The sequence below is a fragment of the Anser anser genome (genome assembly GCF_964211835.1).
Source record: "Anser anser genome assembly, chromosome: 7".
NCBI classification, from domain to species: Eukaryota; Metazoa; Chordata; class Aves; order Anseriformes; family Anatidae; genus Anser; species Anser anser.
This window is the reverse complement of record NC_139727.1, coordinates 36,401,996-36,422,186: the sequence shown is the minus strand read 5'-3', so window position 1 is coordinate 36,422,186 and position 20,191 is coordinate 36,401,996. Positions and strand designations below refer to the sequence as shown.

At 39.1% G+C, this 20,191-nt stretch overlaps 1 protein-coding gene across 18 annotated transcripts in view; it reads left to right on the top strand.

Annotated features, from left to right (window-relative positions):
• Window positions 1–20,191, top strand: part of LOC310902358 (uncharacterized protein) — a 137,093-nt gene that overhangs the window by 36,687 nt on the left and 80,215 nt on the right. For 9 of the 18 annotated variants that reach the window (XR_014586669.1, XM_083843778.1, XM_083843774.1 and 6 more), the window contains exon 3: window positions 11,292–11,350. The exons of 6 other annotated variants lie outside the window; for them this stretch is intronic. Coding sequence is in view for 11 of the 12 variants with exons in the window: in XM_083843778.1 (XP_083699904.1) it covers window positions 11,292–11,350 (59 nt within the window). In the remaining variant the exon portion in view is untranslated. Of the gene's footprint in view, window positions 1–11,291; window positions 11,351–12,510; window positions 12,567–14,830; window positions 16,651–17,006; window positions 17,633–20,191 lie in introns of those variants that run through there. 3 more of the 18 variants (XM_083843782.1, XM_083843771.1, XM_083843773.1) reach the window with 3 other exon arrangements.

Here is a 20,191-nt window from a genome sequence, read left to right as displayed (position 1 = left end):
CCCAACATGCATTTATCTCCTTCTTAAATTTGTGATGGAAGCGAGCTCCCCGTTCTCATCTTTTACTGCAACAACCTGTATTTTAAAGGGAAACGAAAACTGAGAGGAAGCTAACAAATGATGAAGGGATGAAATTGGTGCTATGTCACTGCCCAGTGCTGTGTCAGCAGTAGTGTGGTAGGGCTGACACAGTTCTCAAACAACCACAATTCCAAAGCCACCTCTTCTCTTTCATAAGACACAAAACATATTTTATCAAGGGGGCCACATGGGAAGAGGTGTGAACTATAAAATCTTACAGGGAAAGCCAGGGAAGAGAGAACAAATGTATTTGAATAAATCCAATTAAATAGTAATAACAATAAAAGCTAGAGAATCCTGAGGAGCAGAAATAGTTGTAGAGCTCTTGAAGATAGACAGGTTTATGACTACAAATTTCTTAGCAATTGGTTAAAAGATAATGATGCTTACTTTTAGAAAAATAGTATTGTGTTGCCAACTACACCAGTCAGAGCAACTTTCCAACTATTATATATTTTTATTTATGTAAGCTTCTGTCTGTTCCAGAAAACAGCTCCTGTTCTCGACAGCTGAAGGGAGAGGTTCTAAGTCAGAACTTCCCAGTCCCGTGTGATAGCAGATGAAGCCAACTCAATGCAGTGGCACAGAGGATCCTCTTCTCAATATCAGGTGGAGAGGGTCAAAGCCTGAGGATACCTGTTGGGTAAACTAACCTGGTTAGAGAGTCACTTCCATTTTGTGGAGAACAACAGAGATAAAAAAAACTTTTGCATGGGAGGTAGTTTATTTCCAAGGATGGATTGAAGTGGATTTCAGATCCATAGGTAATCTCTGAGAGGAACATTATTCTAGTAAGGCTTTTGTTTTTAGAAAGTTGATTCTTCTGAGTTTGGACTGGGAAACCCATCTCAGACCAAAGAAAGATGTATAATGGAAGTTTTGTGAAACTCAACCTTCCTTGTTAAAAATTTTCTGTCTGACCACATTCATGTCATGTAGATTTGTTCATATCTGTTTTGTAAAGCCTGTTCTTTACAAGGCCCTTCCTTCGTACTTCCATAATACTTCATAGTTTTCCTTGATGATATGAGCAAAAAGGAAAGGTTTTCTGTATCTCTGAAATTCATAGCAGCTCCTGTGTAATTGTGAAGTGGACAGAGAAGTGACAGCTCATTCAGAGCTCATAAACAGAAGGACTCCATCAGCAAGCTGAAACTTAGGCAGCAACAGCTGGCAAAAGCTGTCCTGAAATATGTGGGGTGTGTGTGTTTGGGGGTGGGGGGGAGGGAAGGGAAGGAAAGATTGCTTTGCATCTCTCAACCTTCAGCACTCCCATTTTGTCACCTCATTGGCAGTTTTGACTCATTTCTAACAACATGCTGGCATCCTTTCCCCAGTTCAACTAGTCCTTGCCAACCCCTGGCGGTGAAAAGGAGCCTGGTTTCTGACGAGCAAAGGAAACCCCTCTGGTCACATAGATCATCCTGCACTTCCACAGACAGGAGAGCCCAGCTCAGAAGGTCTTGGTTTGGCACCAGATCCGAACTAACAAAGCGTGTGTCTTTTAGGCAACCCAGGGGAGATATGCTGCTCAGACCGCTCTGATCTTCAGCCAGAAATAGGGATTCTTGACTCTGTAGACTCAGGAACCAGGATTTTCGAAGGAAATTAAGAAATGTCTCCACGTCAAGTTAATTCTTATAGTGAACTGTCTGAGAAATGGAAATTCAGTGTTCACTATACTTTTCTTCAGCTCCTGTGGAGAAGCTCTTAGTTTCAAAGAATAAAAGAACTAAATTTACGGTTCTTTGCTAAACAGTAGCATCTGGATTGGTGTGATTTACAACTAATTGTCAGTTTATTCATTTGTGTTTCCTTTTTTTTTTTTTTGTGAGTTAAATGGGAGTGTAACTTGTTAAACAGCTGTTGCTCGGCACACCTACTGACTTCATTGAAATATTTGAGGCTCTAAAATCCTGTAAAACAGCAGTGTTCCCATATAATCATAGATATTTATTTTTGGATATTTCATATAAAATTGAGCAACAGGGTAATTGTGGTTACAAACTTGCAATCTCTCTGTTCTTTCAGATTCTTCTTTCTGTTTTCTGCAGTTTAATTTTGGGCTGGGGAATTTTTGGGTCCTCACTGTATATCCTAAGCCTAGCAAAGTGTCAGTGGAATCTGATGTCTGAGTCATTCTGATGGCCATGCCTATAGCTCTGGACTGAGTAGTTGCAGAAAGCACAGACTAACTCGTTTTTAGGATCAGTTTATTAAAATTAGGATTATTGAAAGAAAGGATATTGTCCTTTATTTCCTTTTTTTTTCCTACTTCATAACAAACAGATCGCAATATCTCCTTTCATATGTTGATTCTCCTCAACTGAAGGATGTTTCTGAAAAGAAAAAACAGACCTATGCCTTATGTGGTATGAAGACGCTGAGATGAATATATTATAAATTCAACCTACTTGCATGTGTCATTGTCACATTCCCTCAAGTAGCAACTTTAGAAGGACTGGATGAAGCTTAGGTGGTCTAAAAGCTTTGCAAAGACTTTGCATGGCTTGTGTGAGATCAAATAATTCTGTCCAATAGATTTGAATAAAGCCTGCTGGAGCACAGACCAAAAGGTCCTATTGACTGGCAGTGCTGAGATGAAGCCTCATTTCACCGGGGAGCTGGGAAATGGGAAGAAAATCAGAAGATGTAATGGCATTTCTTTAGTGATATTGTTGTAGGAGATCAATATCATCTGCAGAATTAGCTGGGTGGGGACAGAATGACCTGCTAAGCCAAGTCTCCTTTCTCTTTCCAGAGCCTGGGAAACCAACTCAAAACAATCTTTTAAAATGCAGTTTTATGACCAGGCAAAAGTTAAAGTGTGGAAAATATATTAATGCAGGCACATGTACTTGCTTGCCTTTTGCTTTAGTGACTGATGATAACCTAGCGTCCTTCCCAACCAAGTGAAAACAAGCAAACAAAAAAACAACAGAAAAGATCAACTTAAGGAAAAACTGTTGATGAAATATTTTTCAATTTATGCAAGCAGTTTGAGTTTAGTTAAAGTAATCCATCTGAAGTTAGTACTCACCAACTGTAAGATACAGAATTTGCAGGAAGTTCCTGGCACTCCTTTTGTAATCCTAAGTGAGATCTAGGCTGGCTGAAACAGGACAGAAATGACTCCCTTTGTGTGCCTGACCTCAGCTCTTGGGGTCAGGTTTGGAGATTTGCATAACACAGCTCTGGTCTTTGAGGGTTTTTTTTTTTAAATATGTTTTATAATTTTAATTTTATTTTGCCATACAAATAGTAAAACTAAAGGAGTTCAAGATGAGATCAGAGAATACTGCAGGCAACAGAGGTGAGAAGGATATTTTGGTTTCTCTTATTTCCCCATGAGTTTGTCATCTTTTGTGACCCTTTGCCTATTTGTTATATATTTGTGTTAGTACCAAGAGTACCGCAGCATTTTACTTTGTTCTTTATTACTTCAGTGACATTTTTCTAAACATATTTTTTTGATACCAGGAAGAACCAGGCATCTATTTAGAGAGGATGATTAGTAGTATCCTTTATTAGGTTCTTGTCCAATTACTCAAAGCCTAAAGTGGGCTAAAATTGAATAGTGGAGTGAAATATACTCCCAGAATTATTGTCATCCATCAGGTGAAACTCGCATCCTTGTTGAAGATGTTATTTGAATGAGTCACAAGGTAATAGTGCATTTCCTGCTCGTGATAGATATATTTTCTTAGCTGAGTCTTTTATTCATACCGACGGCATGTGTTGGCAGAATTTGGCAAAGTTTAGAGGAAGTCTGTGAAAAGTACATAGGAAATTCTTACCTGAAAATGCCAGACACCTCCCCTTTCTCTCAGATTTTATTCCTGTGCATGACCTGGGACCCACTGGTGTGTGCTTTGAACTTCACCCACGTTGCTTACTCACAAAATGCATTTTAGAGCAAACTGTTGCAAGTCATTGCTTGAAGGTGATGGATGGATGTCACCTTGCAAGGAAAGAATAAAATAGAAAAATCCCTTAAATTATTTTGTTCTCATGTTCTGGCAGGATGTTAAATGGCAGCATTCATGTGACTCAATGCTTCCCAGTATTAGGGTTTAAGAGTAAGTGGGTTTTTATCTGAGGAGCTATTTCTTATTTATTGCTTCAACTGTTTATCTTCAAATTTTTAAAGTGCAAAAAGCAGATGGGCACAAAGAACAATAGTTAATGCAGTTAGTAGTTAATTTCTGATTTCTGGCTCAGGTCGAGGCAGATTTTAGAATATTTAGTCTGATAATCACAGCCTCATCCCTCAATCTTTTTTACAGGTGTTATTTCATCAAAGTAGGACCTGTAGTTCTGAGCAGCTCATTTCACAGGCATAGCCACTTCTCTTGGGGCAATTTCAGAACCTTTATTTCTTTGTAATCTGTTGCTGAACATTTTCAAGGAATGTTTTTTAGTCATTTGGTTCATTTTTCCTGACGTTACTTTCAGGAGAATGTACTTTCGCGAGGCATAAGTTCCTGGCTAAGTAGAGAAAGTGTGCCAGGGTGAGATCCCCAAGAGCAGAGCTGTGGGAAGAGCAGCTCAGGTGCTCTTAGGGATACCTGGGAGAAGTACCGTAGTGAACAAGATCTGCCAAATTTTAATAAGTGGGGGCTGTGGTTTCATGTTAGATATATTGCTGCAACTCTTATGGGATAAACCTCGTATTGTAAGGATTTATGGGATAAACCTTGTATTGTAGATCCAAAAATGGCTGGATCAGTGCTTGGGGCGGTCTCATGCTGCACATGGAGTGTGTCCCTGCACCTCCTCCAGCCTGGGAAGGGGGGAAACACCACATTTCCCTCCTTCCTCTCCCATGGTTGCATCAGAGCTGAGTCATCTTTTGAGCGTAAATGCTGAAACACCCAGACACCCAGGGCACGGGTGCTAAAAAGGAAGCTGTCTTTCCGGCACTGACACCCCTCACTCCAGCTCTGCAGATGTGGCCAGACTAATAGTTCTTTATTAAATTCACATCTCTGACTGTTATCTGAAGGAGCAGTTACTGATCTAATATCTCTCTTCCCTGGCTGGGTGGCTTTCAGACTTTGGACAGCTTAGGAGTGCCCACAGTGCCAGGGAAGGGAAGAGCTGATGGAAGCCTTGTGGCAGTTGTGTGTGGTTATTTCTGAAGTCTAGCAAGAGAGTCCCACATGCTCAAGGAAGGTGCCTTTTCATGTAGTTGTTAGAAACCAAAAGATATACCTGTCTGTCACTATAACCTTAAGACTATCATTTTCACCAAACAAAATGGTGAGCTATGGTTTCATAACTGAGTCTACTTGTGTAGCTGTATATAAAGAGAAAGTGTCTTGAATATAGAGATGCTAAGGGTTGGGACCAAAAGAATGATTTAGGCTTCGCATTGCAATACTATAACAATTTCTTGAAATACATGGTGTCATGTTGGCAACCTGGGCTCCCTACATCCTTGGTCTCCTCTCTGGGTAGGACAACAAGTTCTGGGTTAGAAAAGATGCATGATCAAATATTCTCAGGCAACTGGAGGATCTGAAACTGGTTCCTCATTGAGTCTATTAGACAGCTGAATGGTAGGTGTTCCTCCTGACTTGTTAGGAAATGGGCTGATGAGCTGTGCTATGGGAGGAACCCTCAGAAGTGCACTAGATGGGGCCTCAAACAACTTTGAATTCCAGGAAGCTGATACACGAGACAGAAGTGTCAAGGTCTGTTGGTTTTAGCTTTGGATTTCCCTCCCCCTCCTCCAGGACTGGGAGCTATACAGGTAGCACTACAAGTTTGTAGAGACCCAGCCATACACTTTATCAGTTGGGTTATAATGGATCCATCTGGCCTGTGGGCAGGGCGAGCCTTCTCTCTTGTCATTGTAGACAGACCATAGGTCTCCTTGCCTTTTAGATACCTTTAAAGTTCAGCATTGCTTTAGGGAATGAAATTCGATCTGTAGGTGACACTTTGTGTAACAACTTTCCTAAAGACAAATGTTAAGTAAGTGACTGTGTGCCTTTCTTTCCAGCAGAGTCTTCTTGTGCTGGTCCAAAATTAACACGGCTTTCCCCTGTATTTTTTCCCCCCTCCATTCAGTTAAAAAGAAAAAATCTTTCCCAATCTTAGCAAAAATAAACTTTTTTTTCTTCTTTTTTGGTGTGTGGTGTTTTCTGAGCAGGAAAGCTTTGGAGCTGTTCAGAATTTTATAGGAAAGAAGCCAGAACAAGGGACCAAATAATGGTGTGTGAACTTGTATAAAACAAGAAGAAAAGTAATGGCCAACCTCCTTTCCTCCTAGAATATCTGTTATATAATTCATGGTCTCTCTAGGATTTCTTGCAAAAACAGGATATAGTAAAATCCTTTAAGATATACAAAACTGCTATTTTGGTGCTAAAAATATGGGGAAACTAAGATTATACACTATGTGGTGAATGTCATAAATGGGGAAAAAAAAAAGACATATTAAATGCCTGAGTCCCTTTAGGGAGAATATGACAGATTCAAGACAGATGCATGTGAATAAATCTTCTTTTAATGAACGACACTTAGCTCTGCTGGGCTGTATCAAAAATATTGCCACGGTGTCTGTGTCTCTTCAGCAGCAGGAAGCTGAATTGCCAAAGAGGTAATATCCTGAGTCTGATCATTGTATCATAATCAAACAGACTCTAAGCAAGAAGGATAGAGTGTCTCACAAACCATATTGGATTAAACAAGCTTGCTAACTATCTGTAATTTCTGTGGGCTCCAATAACTGTCTTAAAGGGCTAGACAGGAGCAGGATCATAGAGTGCATTATTTCGAATGATCACCATCTCCCTGAACATTGCCCTTATTGTAATATAATGATGAATGCATCACTATAGTTAATATTCCATTATAGACCTCATTTTCCCAGGGTCTATAACTCACCCATAATAATTTGCTGAAGGTTGAAACTTGGCAGACAGGGCTGCAGACCGGGAATTAATTTTGGTAACACTATAATAAGTGCTCTTTAATTAATGTTAAATGAAAATGGAATTCCTAAGAAATTACACACAGCAGTCATGCGACATACTGAATGAATTCATCATGATTAATGTTACTAAAATGAATATCAAAAGTGGTAAGTGGGATTTGCCTTTTATTAAAAAGTGTTGCCAGCATCCTTTCACTGATGTTTGGCAGAAAATTGCTTTTAAAGGGGCAGCATGAGGAAAGCACCACCTGTTTAAAAAGAAAAAGGAAAGTAAGTAGGTCGGTCTTGTGTTTGTATGCATTTAAGTACATCTTAGTCCTGCAAACCCTGATTTCTTGTGCAGCTTGGAATTGTTCAGAGCAGCTACCTAAGACCTGAGCTGGAGCAGGTGGCAGTTCTGCTTCAAGCAGGGGAACTCGACTACAGCCCTTAAGCAGTCCCTTCTAACTAGCATATCTATGGTTGCATGACAGTAAAATTTAGGGTCTGGATTATGTGGAGTTATATGTGGAGCTATGTGTGTAAATATTTGAGGGATGGAGGGATTGGATCTATTTCAAGGCATTCTTCTCTCACAAAGTAAAGTGATGATCTTTGTCCTAGTATTGAAAGCAGGGAAAGAAAAAGCAGAAAGGACTAAAAGCTACTAGACCAAGAAAAACAGACGTTTGGTAACAGACAGAAAATATAAGGAAAAGCTGTTTATTGTGTTATTTCCGAATGTCCTATCCATGTTCTTTTACCTAGTAACACTTCTAACTGTCACAACTGAATAGCTTTCTAAAATTCAGAGACTTTTACATTACTCTTCATTGCTCGGAGATAAACTTTTATTTATTCATTCTGGTGTTCATTTTATTAATCTTGGGCAACAGCACTAAAGCCTAAGGAAACAGGATTGGAAAATCTTTATAATGCACTGACGAATACTGGATGAATCCCAAATGATCTGACGAATGCTGCTACTGTTGCTGTATAGGAATGCTGGTGGACTACCTGAGTGGACAGATTTCCACTTGCTAAGGGTTTGGTGAAACTCAGCTATGTAGACTCCCTCTAGAACAGAGCAAAGAGGCCACCTGGGAAACAGCAAAGTTCATTGTCAGGGGAAGTAGGATTAAATCCTTCCCCCTCCAATAATCTCTTACGAAGGTATACAAAGAATCATTAGACCCAGACCAGTAGATGTCCGAGTACATCGTGCAAATAGTCCCTGTGACCTAGACTGCATCTTCATTGAGGTAACATGACTTATCTGCTCTGCCAGCATATCGCAGTCCACCAGGATCTCCTTATAAAGAGGCAATAAATCACAAATCACCCAACTGCAAATTCCATGAAGCAGCATGGCAGGTACAGTTTGCTAACAAAATGTTTTGGAAAAAAAATGATCAAGTAGTTGATAAAGTGAAATATTTTGATTTTCATTGGACTTACCCAGAAAGAAATTCTAGTTATCTGAATAGGAAACTGGAAAAAAAAAAAAATGATATAATCTGAATTTCAGGAGACAAAATGTTAATTTGGCAAAGTATACTTATACTCATTTACCAGGAAATTTTTGATCAGCTGCAGTTCTGTTGCTCAGATAAATGGGGAAGCTTATTTCTACAGTCTTTTTCCTTAGGAATAAATAAATGACAACACTTGTTGGTCAGGCTGTTATATGAATTGCTTGCTTCCATAGCAGCAGTGGTGGCAGACAGCGCAGCCAGACTCGTTCTTCCTAGGCCATCACAAAATTTTCACTTTTTTTTTTCACTCATTTCAGTAGTGCTTTTTCAACAGTTTTGTAGACCTCTCTTTCTTTCTCTTTAAAAGATTTTTTTTTTCTTTTTAACATTTATATCATATACAAAACTGTTGTATGATTATCCTTACTAGTACATTCTGCTCTGTCTCCTGTGATGTTAGTGTTATCACTCCAAATGTCCCAGATCTGGCAAGAGGACATACAGCTAAACACAGACACACTGGTGCCAAAGAAAACAAAACAAAAGTGATAGTCTCAAGCAGTCTCTCTTTGAATGTACACTGTGTCTTTTATTGTAAAGATAATCAAATATAGGGATAAATGAAGAAAAAAATATTTTTGTGGCACTTGTGGGCATGCAAGGGTCTGGATAAATGTCTGATATTCATAGAGGCTCTTTTTCCAAGCCAGGAGATTTGAAATCCAGAGAGATTTGAAAGGAACCATATCAGATCACCAACATGACTGTGCGAAGGAAAGAAAGCACACTGGAAAAATGAATAAAACTAAACCTCTTTTGACAACTACTGCTGACATACAACATCACCATCTACAGAAAACAATGCTCTGTCTGCTTTATAAATCAAAATAGAGAAGATATCTCTACTTGAGATCTTCCATACTTCACCCAGCCTAGAGGAAGGGAAACTCTGTCTTTCTTTTTAACTTGCATTCAGCTTAATTTCCTCTGATTATCTGTTATGGTGTTCCCCTTCCTTCCTCTTACTTGTCCCCCCGTGCTTGGGGTCAGTGTTTGGGCTGTGTGGTGCTGAACAGTTGGAAGCGGAGCGATAGGATGAGGTGGTAGCAAGCTACTGCCATGCTTCTCTGTGCCCCTGGGGCAGCAGCCACCTTACAGCGATCAGTCACCGATGTTGTGGTCTGGCTTCGAACTCCTTCCTTCCAGTTCCCACTGGGAGAATTTTAGGGTTTTGATATTTGTCAGAGAGAGAAGCAGCAGCAAAATATTGCCCAAGGCTGGATAGTGGTGACACAGATGTTGACCAAGACATGACAGTACTGTACGGTGTGACCCCCCATGGAGAGCAATGTGTCTCTAGTATCAGAAGGGACAGCCTGGTTTGGATGACATTGTCCTCGTTCATTTTGCTTTATTTCCTGCAATGGTTCCATGATACCAAGCCTCAGTATTTTCCTAATTAATTCTTTTCCCTATTTTTTTTTTTTGTAATTCAGTCTTTACAGTCTATTCTTTTGATACTTCTTTAATCGTGAGCTAACAGTATATTAAAAAGTGTGTTAAAACATACCTACAACATCATTGTATTGCTAAATAAAAAAAAAAAAAGGAAAAAAGGGGGATGGAGGGAATTCAAACTGGCTGTTTTAGTAACTTTTAGGGGCAAGATGATTTCTTCAGATAAACAGGCTTTTTCTTAAGCATTTTGGAATTATTCTGCTATCAGAGTCAACTGTGTATTAATAGACCAGAAGAAATCAAACAAAAAAAGACCAGACTTCAACAGATGGCTTTCAGGTCCCACATGCACACCTCTGTCCAACAATCTGTTTACAGTTCAAGTTTATTTTTTGAGTGATCGTTTATTTGGAGAGAGATAACAGTGCTGTTTTCCCCAAAGAATGACTGATATGCTCTATGGTGTGAAGGAGAAGGATGAATTATCTTGGCCATGTAGTGCTAATTTTGATGTGCACAGAACTGTACATTCTCAGGATTGAGGGAAGCCTGAACAGACTTAATAGGAAATATAAAGGTAAAACTGATTTATGCAAGGCATTCTGTGAAGATTTGATTCAGAAAACCTATAAAAGGTCAAACAGAGTCAGACGAGAGGTCTGTCCATCATCTGGTTTCCTCTCACTGACAATGGCTCTTAGCAGATGCCTAGAGAAGAGTTTAGGACAACAAAAGATAGGGAAAGATTGCAAGCACTGAAATTTTGCTAGCATCAAGAAATGGAAAAGGAAAAGGAGCTCCCTGAATTATTGCTTTCAATGGCAGATAGTTAAAAAAAATCACTTCAAAAAAACAAGAAAAAAGAACTCTCGCGTTCAAATAGTGACAGTCTCAGCGATCCAGCCGGCCTTGCACACTATCAGGATTAGTGAGAAATGCCATGGCAATTTCTTTCTGGAAAATCCAGCCACTTTTAATTTCAAATGTCTTCCATCAGACCCCCACATTTTTGTATCTAAAGCAGTAAAGTCTGAAAATGGAAGTGAAACAGCATATGCTGTGAATGAATGAAGGAAAAGTAAAGACTAATATCCCATTTTAGCTTGAAAAAATAAGCTTATACCAGACCACATTTGTTTACCCTCGCTTTCTGTTTGAGAGCATCCTGCATGTCCAGAGAAGTGATGCATGCAATAAAAATAACCTTGATACCTTGTGAAAGCTTGTACTCATTCCATTTTCAAAGTTTGCAAGAAAGGGGGGGGGGGGAAAAAGACAGGCCTTCTCGTCCCAGTGTAGTGCACTGGAAGTTGAAGGAATGTTTGCTGCTGCTTTCTGTGTTCTGTGTGTGACAGATGTAGGACAACACCAGACCTTGAGAAAGCTCCAAGTCCTTTGCAATACACAAGAAAAGGTGAGTAACACAATAAAAATGTTTTCTTGTTCAATGGAATGGCTCAGGGGTACAGATCTTACCAAAGGTGGAGTTACCAAAAAGCAAGACTGGAAAAGACTGGGCTGGCCGGTTACCTAAGGGGGCTCTGTCTGTCACAAATAAGTAGAAGAATGTAATCCAAAGGTTGAACACGGCTGGAAAAGATCCAACAATTTAAACTCATCAGTGTGGAAAATAATTACATACTGACAGTCCTCCACAGAGCAGGAAAAAAAAAGAGGCAGGGGCTTATATTAACTTTTCATGTTTTCAACAATCAATCATTAATTAATTGAACCGTATTTGTAACTTCCATTTAACTATTTCCACTTTCATACTGTGCACATGAAATGATGCTTATGTTTATTATTATGCAGGAGATAGAGCTGTGTAATGAATAAGAGTAGGAAATAAACCATGATGTTCTTGGAAAATCTAGCTTCCCAATCTCACAAATTAAAAAAATAAAAAATTACCTTGATTTGGGTAGATCTTTTAGTTAGTTATCAAGGGTGGAGTAAAAAGTTTTAAGCAGAGGGAACAAGGGAAAGGGACGCAACCATGGTGTACGTCAGGTTATTCAGGAATTTATTCCAAATGAGAAAACTCAGCCATTCGTTTGGCTGGAAGGCCAAATAGATAAGCTAGATTGTTGCACGATTTGGGGCTCCAGTGCAGGTTATGGAAAGTTTCTGTCTTGTTCCATTAAAAGCCAAAGTGAAGAAAATACACAGAGTGCTTGGTTAATGATGTTTAGGTATCAGCGAGGAAGATGTAGGCAAAAGGCATCTCAGTTCCTCACAATGACACATCTCTGGATCCTTAATTATTATTATTATTATTTTTAATAATGGTGTTTGGAACAATACCTAATGAAAAAAGATGCAATGCAAACTTACTTCAAGGCAAAATGGAGCACGTTTCCATTAATCTTATTTCAGCTCTTGTGCCAAAAGCCTCAAGCTCCACGAGCACCTTTCAGAGGGTTATCTGATTGTCCTCCTCAGCACATGGCATGCTGCAACTTAGAGCAAGCAAATTAAATATAATCATATCAGTGCACTGAAATTACACTCCTTTTCCATATGGGGCCTGTGGGCAATAATCATGTTGTTATCCATTTATCTGTTTCCCTCTAGGAAGTTTTCAGACTAACTAGCCAGAACAAATTCGAAGGCGCTGTCATAATTTCAGGAATTGCAGCACCAGAGGGCTTCTAACACCTCTGGTATTTCTAGCTTCTCTGCCACTGAAGGAGGGGCTTTTGGGGTTAGTTGTTTTTTTTTTCCTATTTTTTTATTTTTCTTTTCTTTCCTTCTTTCTTTCTTTCTTTAAATATTTTCTTATATTCAGTTCTCAAGGTAGAGAAAAATAAGGCTGCAGTATTTATCATATGTCAGTGGTGACACTAACAAATGTATTTCCTCTAAGTGCTGATATTATATAAGGCTGAATGACATCACACTGCTGCTTCCCGCTCATTCTTTCCTTACAAGGGCAATATTGTATGTTCAGTAATTTGTCAGAGATACTAAAAATGGCTTGGGAGCAACAATAATTGTGAATAGGGTGCGTGGGTTCGCTGTTATGACTTGTTTCAGGGGCTTAACTTTTGGAAAACAGCCTAAAAAATATCAACTTAAAGGAAAAAAAAATAGAATCTGGGGCATTTGCTCAGGCCAGACATTAGTTCCATTTAGACCTTAAACCATCCCACACTTAATTGTAGGTCTGCTGCATTAGCTTGTAGGAGCAGTAAAAGCATGTAATTCGATCTAATCAGATTGGCACAGGAACAGGGCACTTTGTGCCAGGAGAGCCCACGGAACAAAAGGACAAATGTGATTGCAGAAAAGTAGTTTCACAGCACCGTAGGATATTCCTGTGGGACTAGTTGATCTGTCCAGAAGGAAGTGTAAGAACCAAAATACATAAGGAAATGCCGGTGTTTAAGCTCTTTCTGTACTGTCGCAGCAAGGCACCACCTGCAGTCCGCACAGAGCTGCCACTCAGTGAGCGAAGCACTGGTAGGATTTCCATCTCACCCAAGTTTCACTGCCCATAAGCTGGGTGCTGGCGTTGTGTTCGCTGGAAATAAGTGTCTCCAGGAGGCAACTCACTCCCTGCTAAACCTGGTGTTCAAAACAGTTACTGGGATTGTTCCCTACAAGTGTCAGTCATTCTTGAGGACCTTGGTTGGTGAGCACAGGCTGGATGCCTCACGGGGGCTCTCACCCAGAGCTGTCCGTGTGGGATGCTGATACAAAATAGTTGCTGTGCTGTAAAGTCCCACCTACTTTATTAGGAATTAAATTTCTCAGGCAAATGATTTGTTTGTGCCAATATTGTGACAGCAGAATTCTGTTCAGTGCATGTGAATCACAGAATCACAAAATTGTAGGGGTTGGAAGGGACCTCAAGAGATCATCGGGTCCAACCCCCCTGCCAAAGCAGGTTCCCCAGAGCAGATTGCCCAGGTAGGTGTCCAGACGAGCCTTGAATATCTCCAGAGAAAGAGACTCCACAGCCTCCCTGGGCAGCCTGTTCCAGTGCTCTGAATCACTCATTGAAAAAGTCATTGCTGGGAAATTACCTTGTACCGAAAAAAGGACACATGCCATGATCAAGTGGTTTTTCCCTCCAGTCACTTTAGTGTTGTCTCCATGATAACTTCTTGAAGTGATAAATACTTGTCTGGAACTTTTCTTGAGGAAATTCTTGGAGCATGTAGAAATTTTATCCTCTGTTGGTATTTCTGCTCTCTCTGCTTTCCATAATAACGTTCTATCCTTGCTGAAATGTGAAGTTTTATGTTGTCAGTGAAGATTAATGAGTGTGGCTTATCATGATTTTCAATCACAGTGTTGCTTTAGATGTTCTGTATCTACATTGGTTTGTTGAATATCCAATTTTTTTTTCTTTTAACCCCATCTAGTTTAAACACTTAATAGTTCAGAAATAACATGAACTGTTATTTCAGAAAATAACACCAACTGGATGTTGGGTGTAGGGGGGCTGTTCCCCAGATTTTTTTAGCCACATCAGAATTGCTGTTGATACAGTTCTAGTGGTCATGATAGATTGCTCATATTTGTTCAGCCCAGTGTTTAAATCAAAGTTTCAAAGACAGAGTTGAGCAAAAATAATCCCGCTTGCCCACCCGCCAGTCAAAATAGGAAAAATAATTAGGCAAAACCTCAGTGAAACAATTCAATAAAAGAAAAAGAAAAGGAATTTGTTTGGCTCTAACCAGAGATGGCAGCTAAAAAAGCAAACAACCAGAAAAAATACCTTGACCAAACTGTGCTAGTTTCGAAATGGAATCTTCCAACTGGGAGTCAGAAAATTTGAGAAAAGCAAGTGCAGTTCATTAAAATACCATATTTCTTTCAGGGCAAAAATAAATGAGCATTTTTCTGTCTGCTGCTATTCACTGATCAATTTATTTGGGATTCATAGGTCCCTTATTGAAACGGGAAATCAAATGAGAGTTCAGCGAGTAACTAGAACAGAAAATTACTTCAAATGGGAGCAAGTTCTTGCTTGGTGAAGACCATCTTGGCCACGGTCCCAGCCCTTTCACTGGTGGCCTCTCAGGAGGTCAGCCCTACTGGCCTCTGGGATTCCTCTCCCCAACGCACCGAGGCTTTGCAGGCAGTCGCATCCTGGCTGCTTCTCCCCTGGCATTAGAGAGGGATTTCCTGCACATCTCTGCTGCTTCTTTCCCTTTCAGCATGCCCTCTTTGGAACAATTATAACATGGCCTTTAAATTACGGCGTCACAAAAGCTGACACTAGAATTATTTAAGAATAGAAAGTGTGAACAGATTAAGTGGAGCATTAAAAAAGAGAACAATCTGATCTGTCAAAGTACAATGACAAATCCTATGTTTAGGAACAATAAGCATATTATAGATGTGCTACACATTTGTTTGACTGTGCATGGCTTGTATAAACATTCTTAGCTCATTTAAATAGAAGTTCTAGCTTTGTCTGCATGACACTTTTGTTTCTGACAGCCTAAAAAGAGACCATTAAATAAACCAGAAATTAAAGGGGAAAATCATGACCTTGATTGTGATATAATTTGGTAGACAGTTAATTGGTAATTGAAGACTGGGTTTGCCTTAGTCAGAGTTTCTTATTTCTTAATATTTATCTGATATTAGGTATTTGACCAGCTGCTTAGAAAGTGGAAAGACTTTCAAAAGTACTGAGTGTTCTTGGAGGCAGAAGTGGGAGTAAAATAGAATTTTTGTATTTTGATATTATATCCCTTGTTTTATTCTATTTTGAGACAAAATACCCTAAAATGCAAATGCTCTGTTATGGAAACAAATTATTTAAATTATATATTAAAACATCATAGTTTTGAGATCAGAATAGCATCTCTGGACAGTGAATCTCTACTGAGATATGTAATTGAGATCCTGAATTTCCCTGTAACTTTGCTATCCAGCTGTGCTATAGATCCTTCATAAACTATTTGGTCTTCACATATTGTTGAGACACTGCAGCACCTCATGAAAACTGATTTATTTGATTTTTTTTTTTAAACTTGGTCTTACAATGCTGTCAGTTAATTCAGAAATCTTGCAGATTCTCATAACAAAAATCAGTCTTTTGTCTTACTTGCCCATGTATCCTATGTTGTGTTTGCCGCTTGAATTCATGACACGTTTTTGAACTGCAATAACTTTTTAAACCTACCTGTAGAGATGAAAAGTAGGAATAAAATGTTATTTTATGGAAATGAAAAGTTATATATTTATAAATATAAATGGGAACATACTTGGGGACATGTGATCAGTGTGCTTGGCTCTTCCAGCCTGGGAAGGGATGGAGCTTGTGTCCCACCCACGTCCAGCCAACTACTGCAGATAGGATGGTGGGACCTGCACATCCTTCCCTCTCACTGCAGGGTCCGATCCTGCACTAACTCAGCAGCAAGGCTTCCACACACTGCAGTGGGTGCAGAGACAAGCGGTGTCTGTGCCATTAAACCGTACCGTGATTTGCCCCTCAACACCCAAGTTTGTTTAATTTCTAGCTTTTCTGCATTCTCTGAGTCCTATTTTTGTCCAGCTTCTCTGTTGTTCTGGCAGGAAGAGCTTTGCTCTGTGAGGGTCCTACCCACTGGCTGGGGAGCTCCTATGGGTCATTTTACTCAGTAACTTTGAGTTTGGCTGTGGAAAGTTAGACAGCTTTTGTATTTAAAGAAGTGAAAGTCCTGATGTCTGACTGCTCACTGGGATGGAAAACCTGGTGCTGCAGAAATGTCATCCTGCTTTTTATTGATTTATTTAATTTGTTACTCTTTGCAGAGAGAACTTTTCTCTCTCCCAAAATGAGGAGTAGGAAACATTTACTTATTTGCCAGCTGTTATGGCTGAGGGATAGAGAGTGACCTGTTCAGACAAGTTTAAACAGGATAGGTAACAGCAATATCTACAGGTTATAGAGAAAGTCGCCAAAATGGAGCTAGAGAAAACACAAACGTAGGCTATACCAGTGCTGAGAGACATTGATGTTGTAGCTGACTTGATCTGATGTGTTTGCAGTGCCATTTTTAATTTGAATTGTTGCTTTTCTTCCTGAGCGTGTTTTCTTTTCTTTTGTAACATGTTCACAACAGCACAAGTTAAAAAATACGCAAAGGAACAACTGTAGAAATTGTTGCCGGGCTGCGAACCTGTGGCTTTTTGAAATACTGAGGCACTAACATATTTCTGAACCTACACATTCGATCTTAGATCTGCAATTCATTTTTGGCATACCATGCGATAAAGCAAACTTGATCTGATTAGAGGAAGATTGGTCACCGTGCTGGGGCTGAGCCCTTCCATGTTCTTGTGGGCTGAGGTTCATGTTTGGAGCAGGTCCAAGCAGTCTTCATGCTTCAGTGAATCTGAAGATCTCACCAGACTGCCTATCTATCAGGAACTTGTGCTTTTAAAAATATTGGGCGTGGTGGACAATGTTTTGATGTGTAGTTAACTTTTCATTGTAGAGTCACTCAAAAATACACTACTTCTTGTGAATAAAGAAGAAGATTAGACCTGTGGTCATGGCCTGTACAGCACTAATGTTAGTGCAAGAGTAGATGGGATAGCACAGAGTACAAGTTAGATTTGAGAAATTTGATAACATTGAAAAACAGGCTCCTGCTGTGTTTTTACCTTTTAATTTCAGTAGTACAGCCATGCCAGGTAGTTAAGAAGAGAAATGTTGTGTAGAAGCAAAAATTTATATACACCTGGAGTGTGGGGTTATGGAAAAAATGGCTTGTGTTTCAAAATTGAATTCAGTTTGGTATACATGGAATACATATGGTATCTGTTCGTTTGAGAGCACCAAGTTCCCTGTCATTTGGTCTTTGGCTGCTCTTTTTATTGTTTCTTGTAATGATAAGGAAATGGATCGTCTCAGAATAAATGAATGCCATATGTACTGAATGTACATGAAAATGTCAGCTTTTGTGTTGCATATTGTTAAAACCCCAATATGAATCCATGTTAGAGAAGTTGAGATTTTCTTCGTATTAGCCAGCAGCTACTCTCCAGCCTCTGTACCAACAGTAGTCAAACCTCCTTTGCTGAAGCAAAAGTTTCTGTGACTCAGTGACAGAGCCTGCACTGAATGCGCACCACTGTTTTATTGGTTACAGAAAAATAAGTGAACGGATCGTTAAGTTTCCAGGGTATGCTATTTCTGTTTGGACTGAAACAGCTTGGATGTGCTTTAAAGCAAGTAATGGAGCATTAATCTTTCTATTTCCCGTATATTTTTTCAGTGAATTTTGTTGCTAAGTAACGTTAGACTTTTTTTTTTTCCCTTCATGCTTCCATGTTGATATGCCATGTATTTTTTTTGGAATATATGTTAGAGTGTAAGGTATAGTTCTATTCTTTTTTCAAATGCTGTCAGCACAGGAATTGGCTGTAATTAAATACAGTTAATAATTCAAACTAAAAAATTACTGAAAAATTAAAAATTTGATGAATATATAATTTAAAGTATGTATTGTTGTCACTTTACAGTTTATGCTGTTAGGGACCCCCAAAAAATGAATTTAATTATGAATTTAATTAACAGTGCAATGTGGATACAGTTTTCTTCAGATAATGACAAAGAAGAGATTTCAGATGGTCTATGGACTTGGGAAATGTTGTAATTTTGAATAATGATTAAATATAAGAACTTTTGAAACCAACTGCAAAGATGGAGTAGGTGGATTATTATCTAACCTTATGTGAAAATCACTTTCTCAGCTTTCTCATGTGTAAAATAAGGTAATGATTAAAGATGTCAAAGGGATTTTTAAGGACTTTTAGAAGAATGCTTAACTCCAAATGAGTTGTGGCATTTCTTCAGGCTTCAAAAAACCCTGGACTCTGAATGCACCTTTAACTCCAGTCCTAAGTAAACTTTTTGCTATTTCAGTACCCCTTGCTGATGTCTGTTTCCTGTCTTGTATCATGAATCACATCTTATACCTCAGTTGAATATGAAAGATGCTACACTGTAGTAATGATTAGAAATTGTTGAAAAATTGCAGCTGAAAAAAAAGGGGGGGGGAATTTAAACTCCTTTAGCAATGCTGGTCGCTACTTTAAAGCTCTCATTGACTTTGTACTCATGGGTTTTATGTTAGCATCCCAACTTCATTGTGCCAGAAGCTGAATAAACATAACCAAAAGATGGCTGTGCCCCAAAGAGATTATCTTCTACTCAGTGAGGTGATTATGTCTTTCATACTTCTCACCTGTGCCAAAAGACAGCTATCTTTAACCTCAGCTCTGCCAGAGCTCTGCAAAGCAGTTGTGCCTGCACCACCCTGTTCCTTCCCCTTTGCAGCTGAATGCCTTCTGCTCTGTCCCATCCTTACTTGGGGTCACTGTGTTACAAGGTGATTCTGTGATTTTAGAAATGAGACAAACATTTCCGGAGAGGCCAGGCTGAGATGTTGAAATATCCATATTAACCCAAATGGCATGCTCTAGATTTACATGCAGTTGAAGCTCAAATGGAAAATTCCTAATAAATATAGCATACATTAAATCAACAAGGCTGTACAGATATTTAATAGGGTCATATCTACACTGCTCTGTAAGCCTCCAGGATTTAGCAGAGAGGGGTCATCTTTTCAGAAGAATTTTAGAACCGTGCACTAGGATAACACATCCTTTTGTAGGGCCATGAAAAATTATTAAAATTTTGCTTTTTGTTGTTAAATACCTTAGGATTTTTCTCTACAGGAAGAACAATTGAATAACCTGCCTCTCTGTACATCTTGCTGATATCTGTAGCAACCAAGGTTCCCTAGAATTTGTATCTGTTCTTTGAGAAACTGTGCCACCACTTTTGAGAGAGAGCACCAGGGCTTTGTGCGTTTCGTTGCACGAGTGCTTTGCCAGCTTGTTTACCAGAGAGGTTACAGCAGCAGATGCTGTAAACAGCCATACATTTTCCAGAACAGGAAGAAGAAACCCAGAAGGAAATCAAGATTACACTAGAATACTGAAAGTAATTTTAGAAAGCTGAGAACGTCCAAAGCCTGACAAGCATTAGACCTTTATTTTCACAAAGCTTTTAAGCACAGGCCTAATTATAAACACATGCTTATATATGTTGCTAACCAACAAAGTACTTGCACGAAAAAGTAATTTAACAATAATATAATAGCTTCACAATAGTAGTATCTTGTGCTTTTCCACTTATAAATCTGTAGCTAATGTAAAAGTAAATAGCACAAAGGAAATGTATATGGCTTTGCCTTTCCATGGCAAAAAGAGCCATAAAATAGCAGAGGTCATGTGC